The 26,292-nt window shown below is 46.1% G+C and overlaps 1 protein-coding gene across 1 annotated transcript in view; it reads left to right on the plus strand.

Annotated features, from left to right (window-relative positions):
• Positions 1 to 22,095: 22,095 nt before the first annotated feature.
• The window catches only part of LOC120920174 (cholesterol 24-hydroxylase-like), a 54,069-nt gene continuing 49,872 nt past the window's right edge, over positions 22,096 to 26,292 (plus strand). The window contains exons 1-2 of the mRNA XM_040332100.1: positions 22,096 to 22,334; positions 25,683 to 25,757. Coding sequence (XP_040188034.1) covers positions 22,180 to 22,334; positions 25,683 to 25,757 — 230 coding nt within the window. The 5' untranslated portion in view covers positions 22,096 to 22,179. The remainder of the gene's footprint in view (positions 22,335 to 25,682; positions 25,758 to 26,292) is intronic.

Here is a 26,292-nt window from a genome sequence, read left to right on the forward strand (position 1 = left end):
GGTTATGTATGACCTCATCTGTGTTTCTAACTGTAGGGGTGTGTGGCTGTAGGTGTGACGTCATTGATTGTGGTTCCCTATATTAGGCAACACACGATCGATGATGGCGCCACAGTGAAGAACAGGGAAGCTGTGTTTACACACACCTCTCCCCGTTCTTCAGCTCCGGGGACCGATCGTGGGACTCCAGCGGCGATCGGGTCCCGCGGTCATGGAGCTTCAGACCGGGGTGCGGGAGCGCGCCGTGGGCGCGCGCCCACAACCCGCGGCTGGGCACTTAGAGGACGTACCTGTACGTGCTTGTGCCCAGCCGTGCCATTCTGCCGACGTATATGTGCAGGAGGCGGTCCTTAAGTGGTTAAAGAGCAACTCCATTTTTGTTGAGGAAAAAAATCCTCCCCTCTGGGTGATCTATATACATTGCAGGGATTTTAACAAACTTTGCTGCAGATTCCTACCTTTTTGTTCTGAAGATATGGCTGTTTGTCTGTGTCCATGTGCTATGTGAATGGCAGTGGTTTCATAATTCTCAATCGGCTGCTGCACCTGCAGGGCTCTAATGAGGAAAGTGGCAAGATCTGCATCCCTTTTTTAGATGTGATTTCCCTTTGGGAGTTTCTCACCAAAGATTATGGTTTTGTTGCAGGGCATGCTGAAAATCTGACTTGGTGCAGACTTCTGAGAAAATCGGTGAGCCAATCGCACAAGCAGGAAATGACATTTCTGGGGGGTGTTCTGTATACCATCTGCATACAGAACTCCTCCAGGTTGCCATATTGCACTTTATAGAAAATTACAGAGCTACAGATTGAAAAGGAAATGTCATTGTTAACCACTTGCCGACCAGCCGCCGCAGTTTTACTGCAGCAGCATGGCTCGGCTGGGCGGAACAACGTTATTTTAAGTCGCTTCGCCCTGTGGCCACTAGGGGTGCGCGCAGGGCACCCCGCGATCGCTCGTGACACAGCGAGAACCGGTATCTGTGTGTGTGTGTGTGTGTAAACATACACAACCTGGTTCTCTCGGGGGAAATGACTGATCATCTGTTCATGCAAAGTATGAACAGCGATCTGTCATTTCCCCTAGTCAGTCCCATCCCCCCTTCAGTTAGAACACAGAGAGGGAATACAATTAACTCTCTGATCGGCCCTAGTGTTAACCCCTTCCCTGCCAGTGACATTTTTACAGTAATCCGTGCATTTTTATAGCACTGCTCGCTGTAAAATTGTCAATGGTCCTAAAAATGTATCAAAAGTGTCCGATAATGTCGCAGTCCTGATAAAAATCACAGATCACCGCCATTAGTAAAAAAAATAACTAAAAATAAAAATGCCATAATTCTATCCCCGATTTTGTAGACGCTATAACTTTTGCGCAAACCAATCAATATATGCTTATTGTTTTTTTTTTTTTTTTTTTTTTTTTTTACCAAAAATATGTAGAAGAATACGTATCGGCCTAAACTGAGGAAAAAATGTGTTTAAAAAAAAAATGGGATATTTATTATAGCAAAAAGTAAAACATTTTGGCCCAGATTCAAGAAGCACTTGCGCGGGAACAAGTGTGATTTGCGCCGCGCAAGTACTGATTTGCTCCTATGCAAATTTGCGGCTGATTCTGTAAACCAGTTAAGCCTGAAATGCGGCCATTTTCCCGCGCACGCAGCCTAGCTGTTCCTGCGCAATTTTCGCGCAATTTTGCGCGGGGTGTAAGTTGCGCCTTCATGGAATTCCCTCAGCGAATATGCAAATTAGGTACTGCCGATGATTCAGAAACATGCGCGTGTGATGCGCATCTTGCGCTGGAAGCGCGCAAGCTTTTTTCCCTGGGCAAACTTGCTCCTGTTAAAAGCAGGGGCAAGTTAGCAAAAGATGGCCACATGTCAGCTGCAGGAGCGCGCAACTTCAGCAGCACCTAGACAGACGAGCTGAACAAGCAGAGCACCCACATTTTCGGGACCTCACATCTGTGCACCAACATGCCAGGGGCAGCTATGGTTCTTGATATTCTATTGACTGAGCAGACTCGTAGGAGGGCACGGGAGAGGATTTACAGAGGGCGCTACAACCTTTTTCAGATGAGTGATAATGAGGTGTATCACATGTTTTGCTTTAGCCCTGAAGTCATCCTTGAGTTGGTAACAATCCTGCAGGATGACATCAGCAGCCCGACCCATCGGGGACAGGCAGTGCAGCCACTGGTAAAGGTAGTGGCAACCCTTCATTTTTTGGCAACTGGCTCATTTCAGCGCACAGGTGGAGTGGTGGCGGGGATGTCCCAATCCAGCATGAGCAGGTGTGTGCACCAAGTGATCCCTGCAATACTCAGACGAATGGGCACACAATTTATCAAACCAACCACGGCTGACGTGCGGCAGAAGGCAATCAGTGATTTTTATTTATTAGCCAGATTTCCTCCTGGACCAGCATAGCCAGAATGTCCATGGGGCCTGACTGGACCCCTGGCTCTGGTCTGGATGGGCTGGGTCGAGCCGCAGCCGAAGACGGCCCAGCTTCTTCTTCCTCATCACCACCTGTGGATGACACCAAAACGACATATTTTGCTGGTGCAACACACTTCTCATATGTTCACTTGTACCCCCTCCCATGATGCACAGCAGATATGAAAGAAAAATAATACTTACTTCTTCACTTCTACCCACAAATATGTTCACTTGTACCCCCTCCCATGATGCACAGCAGATATGAAAGAAAAATAACTTACCAGTTCCCAACAGTGGAGTCGTACCCTTCAAGTCCCTCCACCTGCTCCTGCACGAACGTTTGTGCAATAAGCTGCTCCTCCTGATTGAGCCGGATCATACATCGCGGACCACCTCCCGTGCCACCGGTATGCTTCCTGATAAGAGCCAGTTTTTCACGGACCCTGCGCCTCATATCATTTAATTTCTTCTGGATGTCATCCCAGGTACGCACTTCATTACCCAGGGCATTGATGTCCAGGGCAATGGCTTCATATATAGCCCTCCTTTGGGCAATGGTGGTGTTTGCCCGCTGGGCACCATATAGGACTTCCTAATGCTGCTGGAGTGCAGCAATCAGGATGTCCATCTCCGCAGCCACATAGTTGGCCTTCCTTTTTTTGGTCCCTTTGGGAGGTGCCATGTCTTGCAAAAGGGCTGAATTTCCTTGCTCAGGGGGGGTAGGAAAAAGCAGGATGAAATTCAGCAAAGAACCTGCGCAAGTCTGCTCCTATTTATTTGCTCAGTGCAAGCAGCTGAGCAGGATTTGCCCTGAAATTATGCTAGCAAACCTCTGCTGAGCCGAAAATTCCTCATTTACATAGGGGCACACCCACTTTGACTTGCACGGCCTTGCGCCCTCAGCTTTGCCTTAAACAGGAGCAAATTAAATGAACAAACGATTCCTGAATCAGGTGGCAATTTGGCAAAATTGCTCCAGCGCAGAGAAATTCAGCTGAGCGGCTCAGGTGTAAGTAATGGGCAAATCTACCTGAATCTGGGCCTTTGTGTTTTTTTTTTTTTATTGTCGCTGTTTTTTTGTTTGTAGCGCAAAAAATAAAAACCGCAGAGGTAATCAATTACCACCAAAAGAAAGCTCTATTTGTGGGTAAAAAAAACGACACAAATTTCGTTTGGGTCCAGCATCGCACTACCGCGCAATTGTCAGTTAAAGCGACGCAGTGCCAAATTGTAACCTGCTCTGGTCAGGAAGGGGGTAAAATCTTCTGTGGCTGAAGTGGTTAATGACATTTAATTACAATATGACTTGTGTCACAATTGTACACGCTATTTCTCTTCCGTTCATGGACAGACACAGCAGCCTTTGACCTTAGGGTTATATCCGCTTCCTTCCACTCTGACCAGCACATGATCATCAGAAAGGGGCACAGATAATGGAAAAAATACACCCCTTAAGCTAGTAGGAGCAGCAGAGTGGGGGGTGTAATTCAGAATATTTTTTTCCACTGACTGTCTTTGAAATTGCCCCAGCCCCTGTTCAAATCCAATCCAGGAACAAAACTGGGGACAGACTTGGTCCTGGGACAGTGTCCTCAATCCGGGGACTGTCCCCCTGAAACCGGGGATGTCTGGTCACCCTACTTTAAGGACAACCAAGCAAGTTGTCCATTAAAACACTGGCACATATTGCAGATGCTATAGTGTTAAAAATTGCGCCTGCAATCTGCCCTAAAAGTGCTGCTCTATTGTCTCCAGTGTGAAAGCCCCGAGTGGCTTTCACACTGGAGCGGTGCGCTAGCAGGACGGTAAAAAAAGTCCTGCTAGCCGCATCTTTGGAGCGTTGAAGGATCGGTGTGTATACCGCTCCTCCACCGCTGCTGCCAATTGAAATCAATGGGACAGCAAGGCTATACCGCCGGCAATGCGCTGCTTCAGCAACGCATTGCGGGCGGTTTTAACCCTTTCTCGGCTGCTAGCGGGGGTTAAATGCGCCCCGCTAGTGGCCGAAATGCGCCGCAAATCCGCCAGGTGTCTGTCTCATTTGCTTGTGATCTGTTATGACACCAGTCATTTGATAGTTTAACAGTTTGGTTAAGGGCACATGTGCAGCACCGTGGCACTTGCAGATCAAACAGAAGCTAAGATGGCAGCTTCCTTGGCTGAAGTGGACAGGAGGGTTTAGTTCCAATTTAATTACATCTGGTCCAGCACCATCAGGATTGTGCAGCTCTACATAAGCTTTACTTTGCTTTCCTCTGAGGTCGGTCCACATGGAGCACGTTCCTGTCATTCCAGGTATAGCCGGTACTATAGGAACAAAGGTCACTACAGAAGCCAAGTGTTGTCGGCTCAGACATTTCCATCCCTCTTCTTCTAGAAAGCATTTATATGTGGATCTGTGTTTTATGTAAAAGGCACTTATATGTATATTTGTAATTAGAGAATAAATTATTTTAGCATTTGCAATCTGTGATCTGTCTTACTTCTGTGAATGATAAAACATTGCAATGGAGGGAGATTTACTAAAACTGGAGCACTCAGAATCTGGTGCAGCTGTGCACAGTAGCCAATCCGCTTCTAACTTCAGCTTGTTCAGTGAAGCTTTGGCAAGAAAACCTGGAAGCTGATTGGTTACTAAGCAGAGTTGCACCAGATTCTGAGTGTGCCAGTTTTAGTAAGTCTCCCCCCTAATGTTTCTTTGGGGCCTCAGTAAGTCTCTTCACTTGCCCCCCTAATGGACCATACAAGCAATATGAAAATCGTACAAAAAAATAACGACATCTAAGCGATCGTGCGATAATCTGATCGTTGGCACACCGCTTTCAAGAGCCGATCACGATCGTTAATCTGATTATATCCAAAGGGACAGGCACGCACATTTTTCTCATGCAATACCAGATCGTGCGATTTTTCTTTTAGCTGCTTGATCGCCCCAAACACATATACTGCGGCAGGGCGGCCACTCTGTGCCAGATCATGTACCCAGTACGTGATCTGACACTCCTGGATCTTGCTGGTGACCCGCTCCCGATGTGATTGGACACAGCGGGAACCCAAATCTATGCCTGCCGGGACCCACTGATCGTTCGGGACACAGGCAGAATGGCAGTCTGCCTATGTAAACAGGGCATATCGCATTTCTGTGAGAGGGCAATGTAGAGATCCTGTGTTTCTGCTACGCAAGAACACAAATATTTACCCTCCCCCACAGTTGATTATCGCTCCGATGAAGAAATTTGATTTTTTTTTCTTTAAATGTTTATTTTATATCAAATTAAAAAATATTATTTATATATATATATATATATATATATATATATATATATATATATATATATATATATATATATATATATATATATATATATATATATATATATAAATAATATTTTTTAATTTGATATAAAATAAACATTTAAAGAAAAAAAAATCAAATTTCTTCATCAGAGCGATAATCAACTGTGGGGGAGGGTAAATATTTGTGTTCTTGCTTAGCAGAAACACAGGATCTGTACATTGCCCTCTCACAGAAATGCAGTGGCATGCATCTGTAATCCCAGCTGCCTGGGAGGCTGAGGCTGTCGGATTGCTTGAGTCCAGGAGTTCTGGTCTACCCTGTGCTATGTCAATCGGGTGTCCACGCTAAGTTCGGTATCAATATGGTGGCCCTAGGGGAGACAGGGGCCACCAGGTTGCACTAAGGAGGGGGGAAACGTCCCAGGCCGGAAACGGAGCAGGTCAAAACTCCCGTGCTGATCAGTAGTGGGATCGCGCCTGTGAATAGCTGGTGTAGAGCAGCCTGGATAATACAGTGAAACACAGTCTTTAAAAAAAAAAAAAAAAAATAGTGCCCAAAGAAAGCTCTATTTGTGTGTGTGTGTGTGTGTGTGTGTGTGTGTGTGTGTGGGAAGCAAATCATTTTGCATATGGCTTAATTGAACCGTTCCATTATCGAAATATATATATAGCCTAAGGAAGCGGTGCAGGACCAACACAAGATCCCAACAACTATCCAGTGCTGCAACAGTTGGTGGAATCCCAATCGTTTAAGGTAAGCTGCCTAATTTTTACTTTCTTATACAGTAATATCTCAGATTGCGAGTAACGTGGTTTAAGAGCGTTTCGCAATACTAGCTATTTAAAAAAAAAAAAACGGAATCGTTTGCAAGACGAGCAGGATTCAAGCCTCTGGTTTATGCAGTACCGCATGTGGCCAGAGGTGCGGGGGCGCCGGTGAAGCTCGGAGACACTCCATTTCCGAGTGTCTCCGGCACCCCCGCACCTCTGGCCACATGCGGTACTGCATACACCAGCAGTGACTGTGGAACGCATTATCTGAGTTTCCATTAATTATAATGGGGAAACTGACTTTGATATACGAATGCTTTGGATTTGCATTCTTCTGGAACTAATTATGCTCGTAATCCAAGATACTACTGTAGATGTATATAAAACCAGACTATTTTCATTGTGTGCCCATGTTCTCCTGTCTTGTTCCTGTCCTCTGCTGAAGTCGCTTACCGTATATACTCGAGTATAAGCCGAGGTACCTAATTTTACCACAAAAAAATGGGAAAGCGTATTGACTCGAGTATAAGCCTAGGGTGAGAATGCAGCAGCTACTGTAAACGGAAAAGAGGGTCAACAATGCCCATTTGCAGCTTCACTGTGTCCATTTGCAGCCTCACTGTGCCCATTGCAGCTCTTCAACTCGACCATGGCAGGATCCAGTTGGTTCCCCCGGCAGGTCCCGTTACCTTTTGCAGCCTGACCTCACCGTTCCCATTGCAGAATCCGATCTGTGTACCCGAGTCCGTGACATATTCAGACGGTGGCCGCTCAGTTTTAAAAACTCGCGCTCCTCCTCCTTGTGCTGTTCTGTGATAGGCGGAACATTCAGTTTCCCAGCAAGCACTGTGTTCAGTGTTCCACCTATCACGATCGCCCTCTCATCTATCACGAACGAGAGGGCGATCGTGATAGGCGGGAAACACTGAACACAGTGCTTGCTGGGAAACCAAGTATTCCGCCTGTGTTCAGTGTTCCACCTATCACGATCGCCCTCTCGTTCGTGATAGACGAGAGGGCGATCGTGATAGGCGGAACAGCACAGGAAGGAGCACACGTTTTTAAAACTGCACTAGCACCGTCTGAATATGTCACGGACTCGGGTACACAGATCGGATTCTGCAATGGGCACGGTGAGGTCAGGCGGCAATGGACTCGGGTACGCTGACTTGAGTATAAGCTGAGGGGGTCATTTTCAGCCCAAAAAAGGGCTGAAAAACGTGGCTTATACTTGAGTATATATGGTACTTGAGTATATACGGACCGCAAGCTTCTCACAATGTGCATTAGAAGTTGCAGCAAGTCAGATAGAGCTCCGCCTCATTTCCTGGCTGGAGGACGTCCAGAATCGCCTAGCCCAGAGTTTCTTAACCTTTTCAGTTAAGGTACCACTCACGATTTCGCATAATCTTGAGGCACCCCAATCTAAAATGAAACCACTCGCCGACCAGCCTCCATACTTGTACAGCGGCAGGTTGGCTCTCCTGTGCATGTGAGATTGCTGGCGCCCGCGTTCGATGTATACGGAGGCAGAACGGGATCCGCTTTTGCAAACAAGGCAGATCCCCATTCTGACAGTAGACATGTCAGAGATCTACTGTTCCCAATGAGTGGGAACAGTGATCTGTCATGTCCCTGGTAGTCCGTCCCCCCTACAGTTAGAACACGCTGAGGGAACACAATTAAACCCATTGATCGCCTCCTAGTGTTAAAGGGGTTGTAAAGGTAAAAAAAAAATCCCTAAATATCTTCCTTTCTCTTAGTGCAGTCCTCCTTCACTTACCTCATCCTTCCAGTTTGCTTTTAAATGTCCTTATTTCTTCTGAGAAATCCTCACTTCCTGTTCTTCTGTCTAACTCCACACAGTAATGCAAGGCTTTATCCCTGGTGTGGAGAAAGCCTCTTGAGGGGGCGAGCAGGAGTGTCAGGATGCCAAGGTTTTTTTCTGGCACGATGCGATACAGGTCCAGGGGAGTGGAAACCTGGTAAGGAACCCGGTCTCTGATGGTCTTTTGGCATAGCCCCCTGTGATGGGTGAAGATTGGGCCTGACTGGTTTTTTTTTTCAGCAGAGTCCTGCGGCGGGAAAGGTAAGTGAAGACTTCCTAAGGAACTTTTTGTTCACTTTCTCTTTAAAAGTAAATGTCCTTCATTTTTCTCGCCACTAGAGGGTGTAAAGCAACATACCTCTTCTGTGCCTTCAGTATGTCTCTGAGTTCAGCAAGCTTGATGCAGGCTTCCTCCTGGGTCCAGTTGGCCATCTAGGAATGCTCAGGGGGGGATTGCTGGGATCGGCTGGCTGTTTGTGCGGTCTCCCCCTGGCAGGGGCGCGCTCCCGTCATATTCTGCCGCCTGTGCTCTTTTCTTCCCTTTCAGGGGTTCTGGAAGCTCTCCCTCTCTCCTCCTTGTCTCTCTACACTGACAGCTGAAATGTAAAAACAAAAAAGCCAGCAATTATCGATTAGAGAAGGAGACAGATCTGCTGTTCCTAGTATTTAGGAACAGCGATTTGTCTCCTCCAGTCAGTCCCATCCCCCCACAGTAAGTAACACTCTGAGGGGACACATTTAATCATTTGTTCGCCCCCTTGTGCAGCCGCGAAGGAGGGGTGTGGCTTAGTGCTGCGGCGTTGCCCGGCATCTTGCTCTTGCATGCGCGGGACTGGTCTCCCATATAAACATCTTGTGGAGATGTACGGTAACGGAGGGACAGAGAAGCACTGGGGGCACATTTTGGTAGATGCTGGCATTTCCAGGGACACATTTACATGCATCTGGCAGAACGGTGGATAGCAGCACTGATTGCTGGACATTGGTTCTGCAGTGGATGTGCTTTGTGTAGTACCTCTGCTTTTGTGCTTAGGACTTTGCCTTCCCCTCAGGCCATGCATGCGTTTCCTGTTCAACCTCTGTTAGAACAGCTTATATATGAAGATTGGGATCACCCACATAAGCATTTTCTCCCCCTTAAGAAATTCTTTGTAATTTATCCCATGGAAGAGAAATTCACCAAAAAGTGGAGTGTGCCGACAGTTGACGCTGCTATCTCCTGTGCGAATAAAAGTCTAACTTGTCCGGTGGACAATGTTCAGGGATCCAACAGACAAAAGGCTGGAATCCTTACTGAAAACCTTGTGTTCTATGGCTGGTGCTGTAGCTCAGCCCGCAGTGGCAGCGATAGGCATTTGTCAATCCCTAAAGGCTCAAGTGAAGCAGGTACTCAGGTTTGTGCCTGCTCAGTAAGCCAGAGACTTAGCTGATCTGCCAGGGGCATTATGTTTTGCAGTTGGCACTATTAAGGATTCTATTCATCAGGCCGCGTGCCTTTCACTCCTGTTGATGCATATGCATAGAATCCTGTGGTTGAAAAATTGGTCACCCGAAGCGCCATGCAAGAAGCTTTTGGCTGGTTTCCCGTTTTACGGGGGAACGGTTGTTCGGGGATGATTTGGACAAATACATCCAAAAGATTTCAAGTGGGAAGAGTACTCTTTTACCAGTTAAGAGAAGGCGTAAGCGTCCTATTTTTAAATGGGCTTCCTCTCCAGCGCCAGGGGCATCGGCCTCTAGGCAGTAATGATGGCCTCCGCCATCAGGGTGAATAGGAAAAGCTCAAGGTCAAGCCCAGGGACACAATAAGTCCTGGGGGCGGAAGCCTACTAAACCGAGTGCCAAGGCCTCATTATAAAGGGGTGCCCCCGCTTGTTCGAGTGGGGGGGAAGGCTTCGGCAGTTCTCAGGAACTTGGCAGGAGGAGATCCAGGACAGATGGGTCATCTCTATTATATCTCTAGGTTACAAACTGGAGTTTTCTGAGATCAAGCGTTCCCAAAGATCCAGTAAAGAGAAGATCTCTATTTCTGGCACTAGACCAGTTGTCTCAAGGGGTGATCGTAAAGATTCCCACAGAGGAGCATGGCTTGGGGTTCTATTCAAATCTCTTCACAGTGCCAAAGCCAAATGGAGATGTCAGACCCATCCTAGATCTTAAGGGTCTAAATCAATTCTTAAATGTCTGCTACTTTCGCATTGAATCAATCCGGTCAGTAGACTCCACCCTTTGGGGAGGAGAACTGCTAGCATCAATCGACATCAAAGACCCATATCTGCATGTGCCTATTTTCCCCGCTCACCAGAAGTTCCTGCGGTTCGAAGTGGAGCAGCACCATTATCAGTTTGTAGCCTTGCCCTTCGGTCTAGCTACTGCACCCCGGGTGTTCACAAAGATTCTGGCCAGGCTAAAAGCTCAGGGTATAACGGTAATGGCGTACCTGGATGATCTGTTGCTGGTAGATCAGTCGGTAGCCCACTTGAACCAGGGTGTGCTCAGCACTGTCAAGTATCTGGAATACTTGGGTTGGATTCTCAATTTAGAGAAGTCGGCCCTACGACCAGTGAAAAGGCTGGAGTACTTGGGTCTGGTCATAGATACAGATCGGAAGAAGGTGTTTTTGCCCCAGGCAAAGGTCGCCTCTATAAGAGAACTGGTCCAGGTGGTCAAGACAAAGAAGAATCCCTCCAATCGCCTTTTGTATGAGGTTGTTAGGGAAGATGGTGGCTTCATTTGAAGCCATTCCGTATGCCCAATTTCATTCAAGACTGTTGCAAAATAGTATCCTCCCCGCCTGGAACAAGAAGATCCAAGCTCTAGACTTTCCAATGTGTCTGACCCCAAGGGTGCGTCAAAGCCTCTGTTGGTGGTTGATGCCCATAAATCTGCAGAAGGGGAAGTCTTTCATTCCAGTTACCTGGAAGGTCGTAACAGATGCCAGCCTTTTGGGTTGGGGAGCAGTCCAGGGCAGGTAGTCCTTAATCGAGAAAACCTTGCCCATCAACATCCTGGAAATTCGGGCGGCTCGCCTGGCCCTGAGGGCCTGGACCCTCAAGTTACAGGATTGGCCTGTCAGGATTCAATCCAACAATGCCACAGCAGTGGCCTATACCTATATCAATCACCAAGGGGGCACCAGGAGTCATGCCGCCCAGAGGGAGGTGAACCAAATACTGGCCTGGCATGTGCCTTGCATATCTGCGGTCTTTATTCCAGTGATAGAGAATTGGCAGGCGTACTTCTTAAGTCACCAGGAGTTGTCTCCGGGGGCGTGGTCTCTTCCCAGAAGGCTCCTTCCTTGTGCAGAAGGCTTATTCCCAGTTGTAGGCAAGGCTCTCCCCAAGTTCTGATGCCTTCCTGGTAGGGATGGGGCTGCACTGCTCTGGCCGAGGGAAGCCCTTGGTGTATGTGCCCCTGGAGTGGCAGTCCAGGGGTGCCATAATTATCACTGTGTATGGGGTACACTTTGAGTTTAGTGGTACCTTGGTCACTGCACCATCACACCTTTTTCATACCTGCCTCTAGGGCCAGGCCTTTTGGCTGAGACCAGCGTACTTTTTGACTCCTGCCGTGGCACTTATCCCTTTTTAATTTCTCCCTTTTTTATGTGTGGTTAACATGTTTATCACTTTTTGCATGGTATACTTTCTCAAAGCACGATTAGTAGGGTGTAGGTCCTTGGGCCTTCCCTGAAAGTATTGGGAGGTGGTGGACATGGCCTTCTGGCTTAGTTCGCCCTCTCTCATGAGGTGTCCCTTTGGGGGAAGCCCCACCAAGTACTTGGGGTTGGTCTGTTTCAGCAGACCTCTCAGAGAACGGGGTCTGGTTTCGGCTAGTTGGGCAAGTCCCTGTCAGGAGCCTTGTGCCCAGAGGATCCAGATAAGGGTCTTTCCTCTTTGGAAGAGGTCCATGTGTACACTCTGTCCACTTTTTTGTGTTCTCACTTTTGTGTGTGCACTTTTTTTTTTGCATCGGGTGTTAGTCTGAGTGTGTTTCACACACACCACGGGCTAAAAAAAAAAGATGTCATTGGTTGTTAGGACACTGGTGGCTAGAAGGTTGTTATGGTGCACAATGAAAACCTGTGGCTTTATGTAACTACAGTAAAACCTTGGTTTGAGTGCATTTTGCAAGACAAGCAAAATGTTTTATAAATTTTGCCTTGATATACAAGCGATGTCTTGATATAAGAGTAGCATCATGTCACAACTGAGTATAAGAATGGAGAGAGGAGCCTCTAAGTTTAGCAATATGGTTACATTTAATGAAGATACAACATTTAGTAACTTATTGCTACACTTAGATGTGCTTCTCTTCTCTTTTATACCCTGTAAAAAAAATGCTTTGATATACAAGTGCTTTGGATTACAAGCATGTTTCTGGAGCAAATTATGCTTGCAAACTAAGGTTTTGCTCTAATAGGCAGGCTTCGTCTATCTGCTGGCTTGTATTACATTTTTGGGCAGTTTCTAGACATTTTGCTAAGGCACCCCAAAGACACCTGAATGCACACCAGGGTGCCTAGGCACCCTGGTTAAAAAAGGTCGATCTAGCCCCTTCCACCACCCAAGCTTGACTGTCTCTGGCCCACCCCTTCCATTCATGGTGGATCAGGAAGGAACCATTGAAGGCAAAATAGTAGCACAGCTTTAACGCCAACTACTCTTTAATGAAAGCATATTCGTTGGCAAGGAAGCTTGTTTTAAATCATTTAAATGACCTCCCAGGCCTTCACATTAAGGGAATAGAATGGGCAACGAGCTGTTTACTCTGAATTATTATATAGGAAAGCTTTGCGGAGCGTTGCCTCTCTTTGCAGGATAAACAGAAACTTGGAAACCTCTAAGCCGTAATTTGCTCCTCGGAGGACCTAATTAACATTTATAATGCATGAAGGCAAATTATAACTTGTTTTCTTTATCAGACTAAACACTACATTAAGCGGGGAATGGCGATGTCTAAATCGTACACCTCTTGTTAAAGACGCAGTTCTACGAGAGGCCAGTCCCTGCTGCAGTTGTGGTTTGTTTCAAGAATAACTCCGGCACAAAAAAACTCCCATTTATACACTCACCGGACACTTTATTCACTCACCGGACACTTTATTCACTCACCGGACACTTTATTAGGTACACCTGTTCAATTGCTTGGTAACACAATTTGCTAATCAGCCAATCGCATGGCAGCAACTCAATGCATTTAGGCATCTAGACACGTGGTGAAGATGACTTGCTGAAGTTCAAACCGAACATCAAAAAGGGTATTTAAGTGACTTTGAACATGGCATGGTTGTTGTTGGCAGACGGGCTGGCCTGAGTATTTCAAAAACTGCTGATCTACTGGGATTTTCACACACAACCATCTCCTGAGGATGATCCGAAAAAGACAAAATATCCAGCTCTGCCCCAACCCTTGGTCTCTCCTCACCGGCTGTGATCAATGGCTCCCACTGCTGTCTCTGAGCCAGTGAGAAGGGAGAGAGCTAAGAGCGCCTCTGGTCTCATGCAGAGCACTTGATCGAGATCAGGCTCATATACGTATAAGGACTTTTTTTTTTTTTTTTTACCTTAACCACTTGCCTACCAAGCACTTTCACCCCCTTCCTGCCCAGGCCAATTTTAATTTTTCAGTGCTGTCGCACTTTAACCACTTGTCTACCGAGGACGTCACATGACGTCCTCAACTTTGTGCGGTGATATCTGAATGATGGGTCTTGCAGCTACAGGCATCATTCAGATATCACCATCTTCTGCCGGTGATTCTGTGCACGATAAGAATGATCATAGTGGCAGTTCCGCCGATTGATCGTTCTTATAGGCAGCGGGAGGGGATGTCATTCCCCCTCCCCCTCCCGCCGCCATCCGGTGCTTCTCCGGGCTCTCCCGTGCCATCGGGGGCACAGGAGAATGGATCGGCCGGCTCACGACGATGGAGATGACTGGTGACCAGATGGTCACCAGTCATTTCTATGACCGTCGGAAGCCCGGGCGCGACGTTGTGATGTCACGTCCGGATACCCGGAAGTAAACAAAGCTGCAATCGCGGCTGTCTGCATGAGATCGGTGAATCTTTCTTCACGATCTCATGCTTTCAAGCCTGGAGGAGAGATGTGGGGTCTTATTGGTGTTCTGGGCCAATTTTTTTTTTTATCAAAAGCCAGCAGCTGCTGGATTTAATAGACACTTGTATGTCCTGGAGTCCCTCGATGTCAGCACCGCAGCTGATTGCAGGTAAGGGAACCCGGCAGTGTAGTCTTTCGGCTTCACGCCGGGAACCCTACTGCGCATGTGTGAGGCCCCGCTCCTCTCTCCTATTGGCCCAGCGGCCGGGGGAGGAGGAGGGAGCCCCACGATGACGTCACGGGCCGTGGCCCAGACTCCCGAAAGTGGGAAAATGTGGCACCAGAGGGATCATTGGATTTGATTGGCAGCAGCAGGAGCCAATGGCTGTGCTGCTATCAATCTATCCAATGAAGAGCATATGCCCCCCGCCCGCAGACCCCGACAGCCAACGACCAGGGATGTCGAGAAAGGTGCCCTGTCCTCATAAACATTGGGACAGGGTGCTTTAGGGTGGGGGGACCGCGCTCTCTCGTCACCCCCTTTCCTGACCGGCCGGGCTGCGTGCTCGGATAAGGGTCTGGTATGGATTTCGGGGGGACCCCTTCACCGTTTTTTCGGCGTAGGGGTTCCCGTTAAATCCATACCAGACCTAAGGGCCTGGTATGCTCATGGAGGGGAACCCATGTCGTTTTTTTATTAAAAATTTGGCGTGGGGTTCCCCCTCATGATCACAATGGCGAGACTTTGCTCCCCTCTCCAAGGTCATCAAATCTATAGCTAAAACGCAAAGGAACCACTGAACAGCTGATTAAGAACTTGGCAAAGAAAATGTAGCTCAAAAATGCAACGCACAAGTGTGAATCCGGCCTAACAACCCCTTTCAAAAACCTTCAGCCCTTAGAACCAACTTAAAGCAGAGTTCCACCCAAAAGTGGAACTTCCGCTTTAAGCACTCCTCACCCCCTTACATGCCACATTTGGCATGTCATTTTTTTGGGGGGGAGTGGTGGCTTTGGTAGGAGTGGGACTTCATGTCCCACTTCCTACTTCCACCTACGGGTCACCTAGGCGTCTCCTCCTCTGACCCTAGGTGGCCCCTCCCTCTAGGCGATCTCCTGGGTCATGTGACGGGTCTCAGGAGATCGCCTGTCCATTCCTAGAGCGCAGCGCGATTCGTGCGTGCCCGGCCGTGAAGCCGAAAGCTGTCACGGCCGGGTGCCCACAGTGTGAATGGAGGCGCTGGCGGGAGGCCGCGTCCCTAGACCATGGAGCAAGTAAGTGTCTGTTTTAGGGTTGTGCCGATACCACTTTTTTAGGACCGAGTACAAGTACCGATACTTTTTTTTCATGTACTCGCCGATACCGATTCTTTTTTTTAAATGCAGCCATGTGTCCCCAAATGCAGCCTTGTCCCTAAATGCAGCTTTGTCCCTAAATGCAGCTTTGTCCCTAAATTCAGCCATGTCCCTGATGCAGCCATGTCCCTAGATGCAGCCATGTCCCTAATGCAGCCTTGTGTCCCCTAAGAGAAAGCCAAGTCCCCCCCCCCCCCCGTCGCTGCCGACATCTAGTTGATCAGCGCTGGGGGAACACAACAGCTTTCATTTGAATAGCTGTGTTCCCCGCCGCGCCTTGTCATGTATAGACACTCCCCCTTGCCCGGGCACTTTCATAGACAGATCACCTGTCCAATCCTGGGACGGGTGATCTGTCTATCAAAGTTTCTGGGCAAGGGGGATTGTCTATACATGAGGCGCGGCGGGGAACACACAGCTATTCAAATGAACGCTGTTGTGTTCACCAAGTGCAAATTAACTAGGCAGCGGCGGGGGGGACTTGGCTTTGTCTTAGGGGACTAGGCGGCAGCAGCTCTCCTCTCCTCCATACGAGGACTGCTCTGCTCCGCATTCCACCCCCTCTCCACCAGCTCTCGGGGGAAAAAAAATGTATCGGTGAAGCATCGGGAGCATTTGCGCGAGTACAAGTACTCGCGCAAATGCTCAGTATCGGTCCTGATACCGTTACTAGTATCGGTATCGGGACAACACTAGTATTTAATAATATAAGTAAGAAATTCTATGCGAAGGGAAATAAACCGGGGAATTTATTGGCAAGGACAATTAAGCCAAGAAATACACAGAACTTCACACCTAAAATAAAAGATAAGAAAGGAGAGATGAGGCATTCTACGAAGGAGATAATACAAATTTTCCAAGAAAATGTTAGCAAAATTTTTATAAAGTAAACAAGGAACAAGGTCCAACAGAGATACAGAGTAGAAGACAGAAAATAAAAGATTAAGCTCCCGGCAATAGCAGAAGAAGATATGAATAAATTACCGTAGATAAGGAAATCTCAAAGGAAGAAATAAGTAAAACAATTACAAATATTAAAATGGGAAAGAGCCCCGGCCCAGACGGGCATACTTCATTATACTATAAGAGATATGTGGACACCCTGATACCGTACTTCCAGGAATATATGAACTCCATAGGGGGAGGCATGATAATGCGTGAAGAATCTTTGGGGGCCCACATAACTCTTGTAGGCAAGGAAGGTAAAGATCCCTCACTACGTGCCAGCTATAGGCCTATTTCCCTGATTAATGTCGACATAAAGATCTATTCGAAAATCCTGGCCGAGAGATTACAATCTTATCAGCCATGATTGATCGATGGGGATCAGGTAGGATTCGTACCAGGGAGGGAATCACGGGATAATGTCCTAAGAGCTTTTACTTCTGATACAAAAAGCCAAAAAAAGCAAAGTACTAGTTTTGTTTCTGTCATTGGATGCCGAAAAGGCGTTTGACAGACTAGACTGGGAATTTATGCTAGAAACAATGAAACGCATAGGACTAGGCCCGAATATGCTTAGATGGATAGGGGCACTGTACTCCAAACCCTCGGCACAGGTACGTGTAAATGGTACCCTGTTGGTAGGTTTCTACTTTTTAATGGGACCCGACAGGGATGCCCGCTTTCACTTCTTTTCGTCCTCTCATTAGAGCCATTACTGGCAACTATTCGAACTAACCAGGAGATAGAGGGGGTGAAGGTGAATGAGAGGGAACATAAGATCTCTGCGTTCGCGGATGATATGTTGCTTTATGTATCAAATCCAAGACAGACATTACCAAAAATGATAGAGGAATATGAAAAGTACAGGGAGATCTCAAATTTAAAAATGAATAAAGAGAAAACTGAGATATTGGACCGGATTCAGATACATTTGCGTATATTTTGGCGGGCGTAGCGTATCTCAGATACACTACGCCACCGTAACTTACAGCTGCAGGTCCCGTATTCAGAAAGAACTTGCGCTGTAAGTTACGTCGGCGTAGTGTAACTGGGCCGGCGTAAGCCCGCCTAATTCAAATGTGGAGGAGGTGGGTGTGTTTTATGTTAATTACTCGTGACCCCACGTAAATGACGCTTTTTACGAACGGCGCATGTGCCGTCCGTGGACGTATCCCAGTGCGCATGCTCCAAATTATGCCGCAAAGCCTCATTGGTTTTGACGTGAACGTAACTTACGTAAAGCCCTATTCGCGAACGACTTGCGCAAACGACGTAATCGACGGAAAATTTGATGCTGGCCTGACGTCCATACTTAACATTGGCTACGCCTCATATAGCAGGGGTAACTTTACGCCGGAAAAAAACCTTACGTTAACGACGTAAAAAAATGCGCCGGGCGGACGTATGTTTCTGAATCGGTGTATCTACCTAATTTGCATATTTGACGCGTAAATATACGGAAGCGCCACGTAGCGTCCAGCGTAAATATGCAACTAAGATACGACGGTGTAAGAGACTTACGCCAGTCAGATCTTAGGCAAATCTATGCGTAACTGATTTGGAGATACGCCGTCGTAACTCGTATCTGAATCCGGGCCATTGAGTATATCCTTGAGTCCGAGAGAACGCAGAGACCTTGGGGCCCTCTATCCATTTACATGGAAACAGAAGGGGATGAAATATCTAGGGATATATCTGTCTAATATAGAATGGGACCTATATGACGATAACTACATTCCCTTATTAAATTAAATAAAATTAGAACTGAAGAGATACCGATAGAAAGACTATCATGGCTGGGTAGAGTCAACATTATTAAGATGATGATACTGCCTAAAGCCTTGTATGTCTTTCAAATACTCCCGATAAAAATCCCAGACAAATACTTTGAATTACTGGGGATGATAATAAGGAGGTTTATATGGAAAGAGAAGAAGTCCCGTATATCTTTGGAAATATTGGGCAGTGGCGGCTGGTGACATTTTAGGATGGGGGGGCGCAAGACCCTGCCCCTCCACATTTGGTCCCTCCCACTTCTCATAAGCCACACCCCATATAGAATACACCCACTCCGTCCCCTGTATTCCACTCATAGTGTCCGGAGTATACAGCTCAGCAACACAGAGTATATAGCCCCAGCATCACAAATCATGGTATATAGCGCAGGTTTCCAGATTGGCGCAAACAAACTAAAAAATTACACTGTTAGTTATGAAGGACTCTAAATGGGCATGAGATGACCAGAGACTGTGACATACTGCACGAGATGACCAGAGACTGCGGACATACTGCACGAGATGACCAGAGACTGCGGACATACTGCACGAGATGTCCAGAGACTGCGGACATACTGCACGAGATGACCAGAGACTGCGGACATACTGCACAAGATGACCAGAGACTGCGGACATACTGCACAAGATGACCAGAGACTGCGGACATACTGCACAAGATGACCAGAGACTGCGGACATACTGCACAAGATGACCAGAGACTGCGGACATACTGCACAAGATTACCAGAGACTGCGGATATACTGCAGGAGATTACCAGAGACTGCCGACATACTGCACAAGATGACCAGAGACTGCAGACATACTGCATGAGATTACCAGAGACTGCGGACATACTGCAGAAGATTACCAGAGACTGCGGACATACTGCACAATATGACCAGAGACTGCAGACATACTGCACAAGATGACCAGAGACTGCGGACATACTGCACAAGATGACCAGAGACTGCGGACATACTGCACAAGATGACCAGAGACTGCGGACATACTGCACAAGATGACCAGAGACTGCGGACATACTGCACAAGATGACCAGAGACTGCGGACATACTGCACGAGATGACCAGAGACTGCGGACATACTGCACGAGATGACCAGAGACTGCGGACATACTGCACGAGATGACCAGAGACTGCGGACATACTGCACAAGATGACCAGAGACTGCGGACATACTGCACAAGATGACCAGAGACTGCGGACATACTGCACGAGATGACCAGAGACTGCGGACATACTGCACGAGATGACCAGAGACTGCGGACATACTGCACAAGATGACCAGAGACTGCGGACATACTGCATTACTTGTCCTGCGACTTGGGACTTCAACGTTGCATGACAAGTCGTACCCCATGATTTACAATGAGAACCGTTCATATCTTCAAGTCACAGCGACTTCGAAGTAGTCCCTGCGTTACTTTGGTCTCACTTTGATGTGACTTGAGGTCCATAGACCTCCAGAATACACAGGCATTGCTTTAAGTCGCATCAAACTTTCAGACTGTTAGCCTGAAAGTCGCAAGATTCTGTCACAACTTTTTGCTGCGATTTTGCAGCGACTTAAAGCAATGCCTGTGTATTCTGGAGGTCTATGGACCTCAAGTCACATCAAAGTGAGACCAAAGTAACGCAGGGACTACTTCGAAGTCGCTGTGACTTGAAGATATGAACGGTTCTCATCAGGTCCGACTTATCCTGCAACATTCCAGTCCCAAGTCGCTATTTCCACCAATTAAATATAAAAACCAATTGAATAAGCGGGGGGGGAGGGGTTCCCTTCCTGCTGCTTTTTACAATAAGCCGCTATTATCGCCCAATGTTAAATACTTATTTTTTTTTACAAGCCCGGGGGGTGGGGTACTGGATTCGATGAGGAATAAGCGGGGGGGGGGGGGTTCCTAAAAAAAAATGAATAAGCGGGGGGGGGGGGTCCTAGGAAAAATGAATAAGCGGGGGGGGGTCCTAAAAAAAAAAAAATGAATAAGCGGTGGGGGTTCCTAAAAAAAATTATAAGCGGGGGGGGGTTTGGGGTGCTGTTACGGCTGCTATTTCCACAAATTAAGTAAATATAATATTTTTGGGAATAAGTGGGGGGGCAATATTTTTGCAGAATGTTTTTTTTTTTTTAGAAAGTCAGCAGAGGGAAGGGACCGTTTTGACCACGGGGGGGGGGGGGGGGGTGGCCGTTATTTTCGCCGAATGTTATTTACAAGCAAGCAGAGGGAAGGGGTCCGCTGTTACATGATTGTTGTAATGTTGTGAGGCAGGGAGGGGGTCCAGACCTGTTACTGCAGGGCAGTGAGGATGGCAGACACAGACAGGGTTGCTCAGCTTCCAGGCGCACTGAGCTCGAGAGTCCCGACGTCACTTCCTGTTCTTCCTGTGACGTCGGGACTACCACAGAGACGTGCGGGTGCACATCCATGCCCAGTGCCCACCTATCAGTACCCATCTGTGCCGCCTATGAGTGCCCATCAGTGCCGCCTATGAGTGCCCATCAGTGCCGCCTCATCGGTGCCACCTCATCGGTGCCCATCAGTGCCGCCATATCAGTGCCCGTAATCGAAGAAGAAAACTTACTTATTTACAAAAAAAAAAATTTTACAGAAAAAAATAAAAACTTTGGGCCAGATTCTCGTACCTGCGGCGCAGCGTATCGTAACCCGTTTACGCTACACCGCCGCAAGTTTTCAGTCTAAGTTCCCGATCCACAAAGCACTTACCTGTAAACTTGCGGCGGTGTATCGTAAACACGCCCGGCGCAAGGCGGCCCCAATTCAAATGGGGCGGGTACCATTTTAAAATAGGCGCGCTCCCGCGCCGGACGTACTGCGCATGCACCGTTCGCAAATTTCCCGACGTGCTTTGCACTAAATTACGACGCGCCGACGTGTTGAGAATCGCGACGTGCCTAACGTACTTACGCCGGGAAAACAAAAAAATTCAAAAGCGACGCGGGAAAGACGGGCATACTTTAACATGGTGGAGTAATTTTACACCATGTTAAAGTACCCCTATCTTTGCGACGGGAATCTAAAACTTGCGACGACGTAACGACGGGAAAAACCTTCGTGGATCGCCGTAACTGCTAATTTGCATACCCGACGCTGGTTTACGCCGCAAACTGCCCCCAGCGGCGGCCGAAGTATTGCATCCTAGGATCCAACGGTGTAATTCAATTACATCTGTCGGATCTTAGGGCTATCTATGCGTAACTGATTCTATGAATCGGGCGCATAGTTAGAACGGCCCTAAAACAGAGATACGACGTCGTATCTCTTTTGTAAATCTGGCCCTTTATTTTTTTTTCAAAATTTTCGGTCTTTTTTTAGTTGGGCAAAAAATAAAAATCGCAGAGGTGATCAAATACCACCAAAAGAAAGCTCCATTTGTGGGAAAAAAATTATAAAAAGATTGTTTGGGTACAGTGTAGCACGACCGCGCAATTGTCATTCAAAGTGCGACAGCGCTGGAAGCTGAAAATTGGCTTGGGCAGGAAGGTGCGTAAGTGCCTGGTATGGAAGTGGTTAAGTAAGAAGACAATGTGGTCAGCAGGGGGCAGTGTGCGAGGTCTGCCGTCATTTCCCTCTGGGAGGAGTGGGGCCTCTCGGTGTATTCCTATATCCAGCAACACCGGTTTCCTCTGCACTGAGAAGTTGAAGTCAGTCTGTAGAGACACAATGTTCAGCTCCGTCCTGTCTCTGTGTCTCTGCTGGTTATGTTATCTTCTCCTCTTCCTAGGTTCTGGGGTCCTCCTCGTCTTCCTTCTCTACTGCGGCTATATCCAGTACACACACATGAAGTATGACCACATCCCCGGACCCCCCAGAGACAGGTCAGTATACCCCTAAAACTGTATTATCAGCTCTACAGGACTACAGCAGGGCAGCCTACTGGGTCATGGGAGATTATATTGATCTGATAGTGACAATGTCTCAATGCTTTACACTTTTTATATACTTATTTTTTCTTTCTGCATTAACCACTTAAGGACCTTGCCTGTTTTTCAGATTTGGTGTTTACAAGATTAAAACAGTTTTTTTTGCTAGAAAATTACTTGGAACCCCCAAACATTTTATATATATATATATATATATATATATATATATATATATATATATATATATATATAATTTATTATTATAATTATTTTATATATTATTATAATTATTTTATATATTATTATAATTATTTTATATATTATTATTATTATTATTATTATTTTATATATATATTTATTATTATTATTTTATATATTTATTTATTATTATTATTTTATATATATATTTATTTATTATTATTATTTTATATATATATTTATTTATTATTATTATTTTATATATATATTTATTTATTATTATTATTTTATATATATATTTATTATTATTATTTTATATATATATATATATATATATATATATATATAAATAATTATTATATATATATATATATATATATATATATATATAATAGTGTGTGTGTGTGTGTGTATATGTATGTGTGTGTGTATATATATATATATATATATATATATATATATATATATATATATATATATATATATATATATATAATAATTTCTGGCCAACTTAAGGGGTGCGCACTATACCCCAATAAATACGGTGTAATATATATATATATATATATATATATATATATATATATATATATAATAGTGTGTGTGTGTGTGTGTATATGTATGTGTGTGTGTATATATATATATATATATATATATATATATATATATATTACACCGTATTTATTGGGGTATAGTGCGCACCCCTTAAGTTGGCCAGAAATTCCTGTGGAAAAAAGGATTTTGTACTTACAGTTTTAGTGTCTTGCGCGGCGACCTCGTCGGGTCCGGCGTCCTTCTGCGGCGTCCTCCTCGCTCGTTTCCCACGCCGAGTTTGAATACTGCGCCGGCATATACCGAGCGCAGTACACTTGGGCAGGCTCGGCTACTGTCGCGCTCACGTCCTGTACGTCCAGGACGTGAGCGCGGGAGGAGCCGAGATCTGCCCGACTATACACGAGTGTACTGCGCTCGGTATATGCCGGCGCAGTATTCAAACTCGGCGCGGGTATCGGCGTATATCGCACACCCACGATTGTGTGTGTGTGTGTGTATATGTATATATATATATATATATATATATATGTATGTATATATATATATGTATATATATATATATATATATATATATATGTATATATATATATAGTGTGTGTGTGTATATGTTTGTGTGTGTGTGTGTGTATATATATATATAATATAATTTTCTAACACCATAGAGCATAAAATGGCGGTCATTGCAATACTTTTTGTCACACCGTATTTGCGCAGCGGTCTTACAAATTCACTTTTTTTAATTAAAAAATAAGACAACAGTAAAGTTAGCCCAATTTTTTTCTATATTGTGAAAGATAATGTTACGCCGAGTAAAATGATACCCAATATGTCATGCTTCGCTTGTGGAATGGCGTCAAACTTTTACCCTTCAAAATCTCCATAGGCGACGTTTAAAAAATTCTACAGGTTGCATCCTTTAAGTTACAGAGGAGGTCTATGGCTAGAATTATTGCTCTCGCTCCAACAATCGCGGTGATACCTCACATGTGTGGTTTGAACACCGTTTTCATATGCCGACGCTACTCACGTATGCGTTCGCTTCTGCGCGCGAACTCGTCGGGACGGGGCGCTTTAAAAAAAAAATGTTTTTTGTTTTCTTATTTATTTTTATTTGTTTTATTAATTTTTACACAAAATATACAAAAAAGGGTCACTTTTATTTCTATTACAAGGAATGTAAACATCCCTGTAATAGAAAAAAGCATGACGGTCCTCTTAAATATGAGATCCGGGGTCAAAAAGACGTCACATCTCATATTTACACTAAAATGCAAAAAAAATAAAAATAAATGAATTGTCATTTGAAAAAATGACAACAAAGAAAATATTCCTTTAAGAAGCATGGGCGGAAGTGACGTTTTGACGTTGCTTCCGCCCTGCTATGCTATGGGGACAGGTGGGGGCCATCTTGCCCTCAGTCGTATCCCAGCCGAGCAGGGGACAGGACGACATCGCCTCCGCCGCTGCCAACGGCGGGAGGGGGGGGGGGGCCCTCTTCCGCCGCGATAACTGTGGTCTTGCGGCGAATCTGCCGCAGAGACCACCGTTATCGTTTAAAGGACCGCTCACAGGAAAGATGGATATCTCGGCTGCTGCCGTTACCGAGATATCCATCTTTAAAGTGCCGACGTATATGTACATGAGCGGGTCCTTAAGTGGTTAAAGTGTTATTCCACCTAAAATGTTTAGTTGTGAAAGAAGTTGAGAAGGCTTTAAAACCAGGGACACAACAATAGTCATAGCAGCACATGTGGCCCAGGGTAGGAGGGGGGGCCATTAGGCAAGCAATGGAATAGCCGTAAGGTAAGGTGACCAGATTTTTCTAATAAAATCCGTGGACATATTTTTCTTTATTGGCAAATGGCTCAGGATTGCATAATAGACAGAGCACCGGGGACAGGACTGCATATTACACAGAGCACTGGGGCAGGATTGCATATTACACACAGCGCTGGGGCAGGATTGCATATTACACACAGCGCTGGGCACAGGACTGCACTGAAAGCTGCTGGAGCTGGATGGTGCAGTGATTGGTACTAATGTTAGGGGCAGTATACATCCAGAGACGTGTGTGTGTGTGTGTGGGTTCTGCGTAAACTAATATATTATGTCAGGGGTCTCCAAACTTTCTAACGAGGGGGCCAGTTTACTGTCCTTCAGACTTAAAAGGGCCATTGGGAGTAGAAAATGTCCCCACGTCAGCGGGAGGAATTGTGCCCCATCATTGGTCCCAATTGTTGGTGCCATTGGGAGGAATTGGGCCCCATCGTTGGTGTCATTGGGCCCAATTGTTGGTGATATTAGGAGGAATTGTGCCCCAGCTTTGGTATTACAGGAGAGAAATTATGTCCTGAGGGCCGTATAAAAGCAAGCAAAGGGCCGCAGTTTGGAGACCACTGTATTATGTGATTTTTTTTGTACCCTCCTTTGTTCTGTATTTTGAGTTATAATTAAAACTATAAAAAAAAAAAAAAAAGTAAACTACAGAATTCTGTAAAGCGGTAGCATTTTGCAGATGGTATGACCCTCTTCTCATTCTCCTCCCACCAGTTTCATCTTCGGCCATTCAGCAAGCATTGACGTGACGAAGGACCACAAGGTGTCGCATGACGTCTTCTTACAATGGTACGTCTCATAGGACGGGGGTGGGGTATTTACAGGTTATGTTTCACTTCAAGCACTTACCTGGTCAATATAGAGATTTTAACATCAGATTAGGGAACACAAGCCCCCTTTGTACCCCAATATACCAAGCTCTATTTGTGGGGGGGGGGGGAAATTACATAATTTTTATTTTTTTATTTGGGTACAGCGTTGCATGACTGCGCAATTGTCGGTTAAAACAACGCAGTACCGTATCACTAAGAATGGTCACATTTGGTGAGAATCAACAGCGTTTTTTTATATGGAAAACTGCCGTATTCCCTCTGTTAACCAGTTACCGACCACCGTAGATGTACTGCGGCGGGGTGGCCGCTCTGTGCCAGATCACATACCTGGTACATGATCTGACACTTCCAGGTCTGGGGAGCATGCGCGTGTGCCGCCGGTGACCCGCTACTGCTGTGGTTGGACACAGCGGGAGCCAATCATTGCGTCTGCCGGTTGTTCTTGAGCAGGGGCGGACTGACAACTCATGGGGCCCCCAGGCAATAGGAGA

The sequence above is a fragment of the Rana temporaria genome, chromosome 13 (genome assembly GCF_905171775.1).
Source record: "Rana temporaria chromosome 13, aRanTem1.1, whole genome shotgun sequence".
In the NCBI taxonomy this organism is placed as follows: Eukaryota; Metazoa; Chordata; class Amphibia; order Anura; family Ranidae; genus Rana; species Rana temporaria.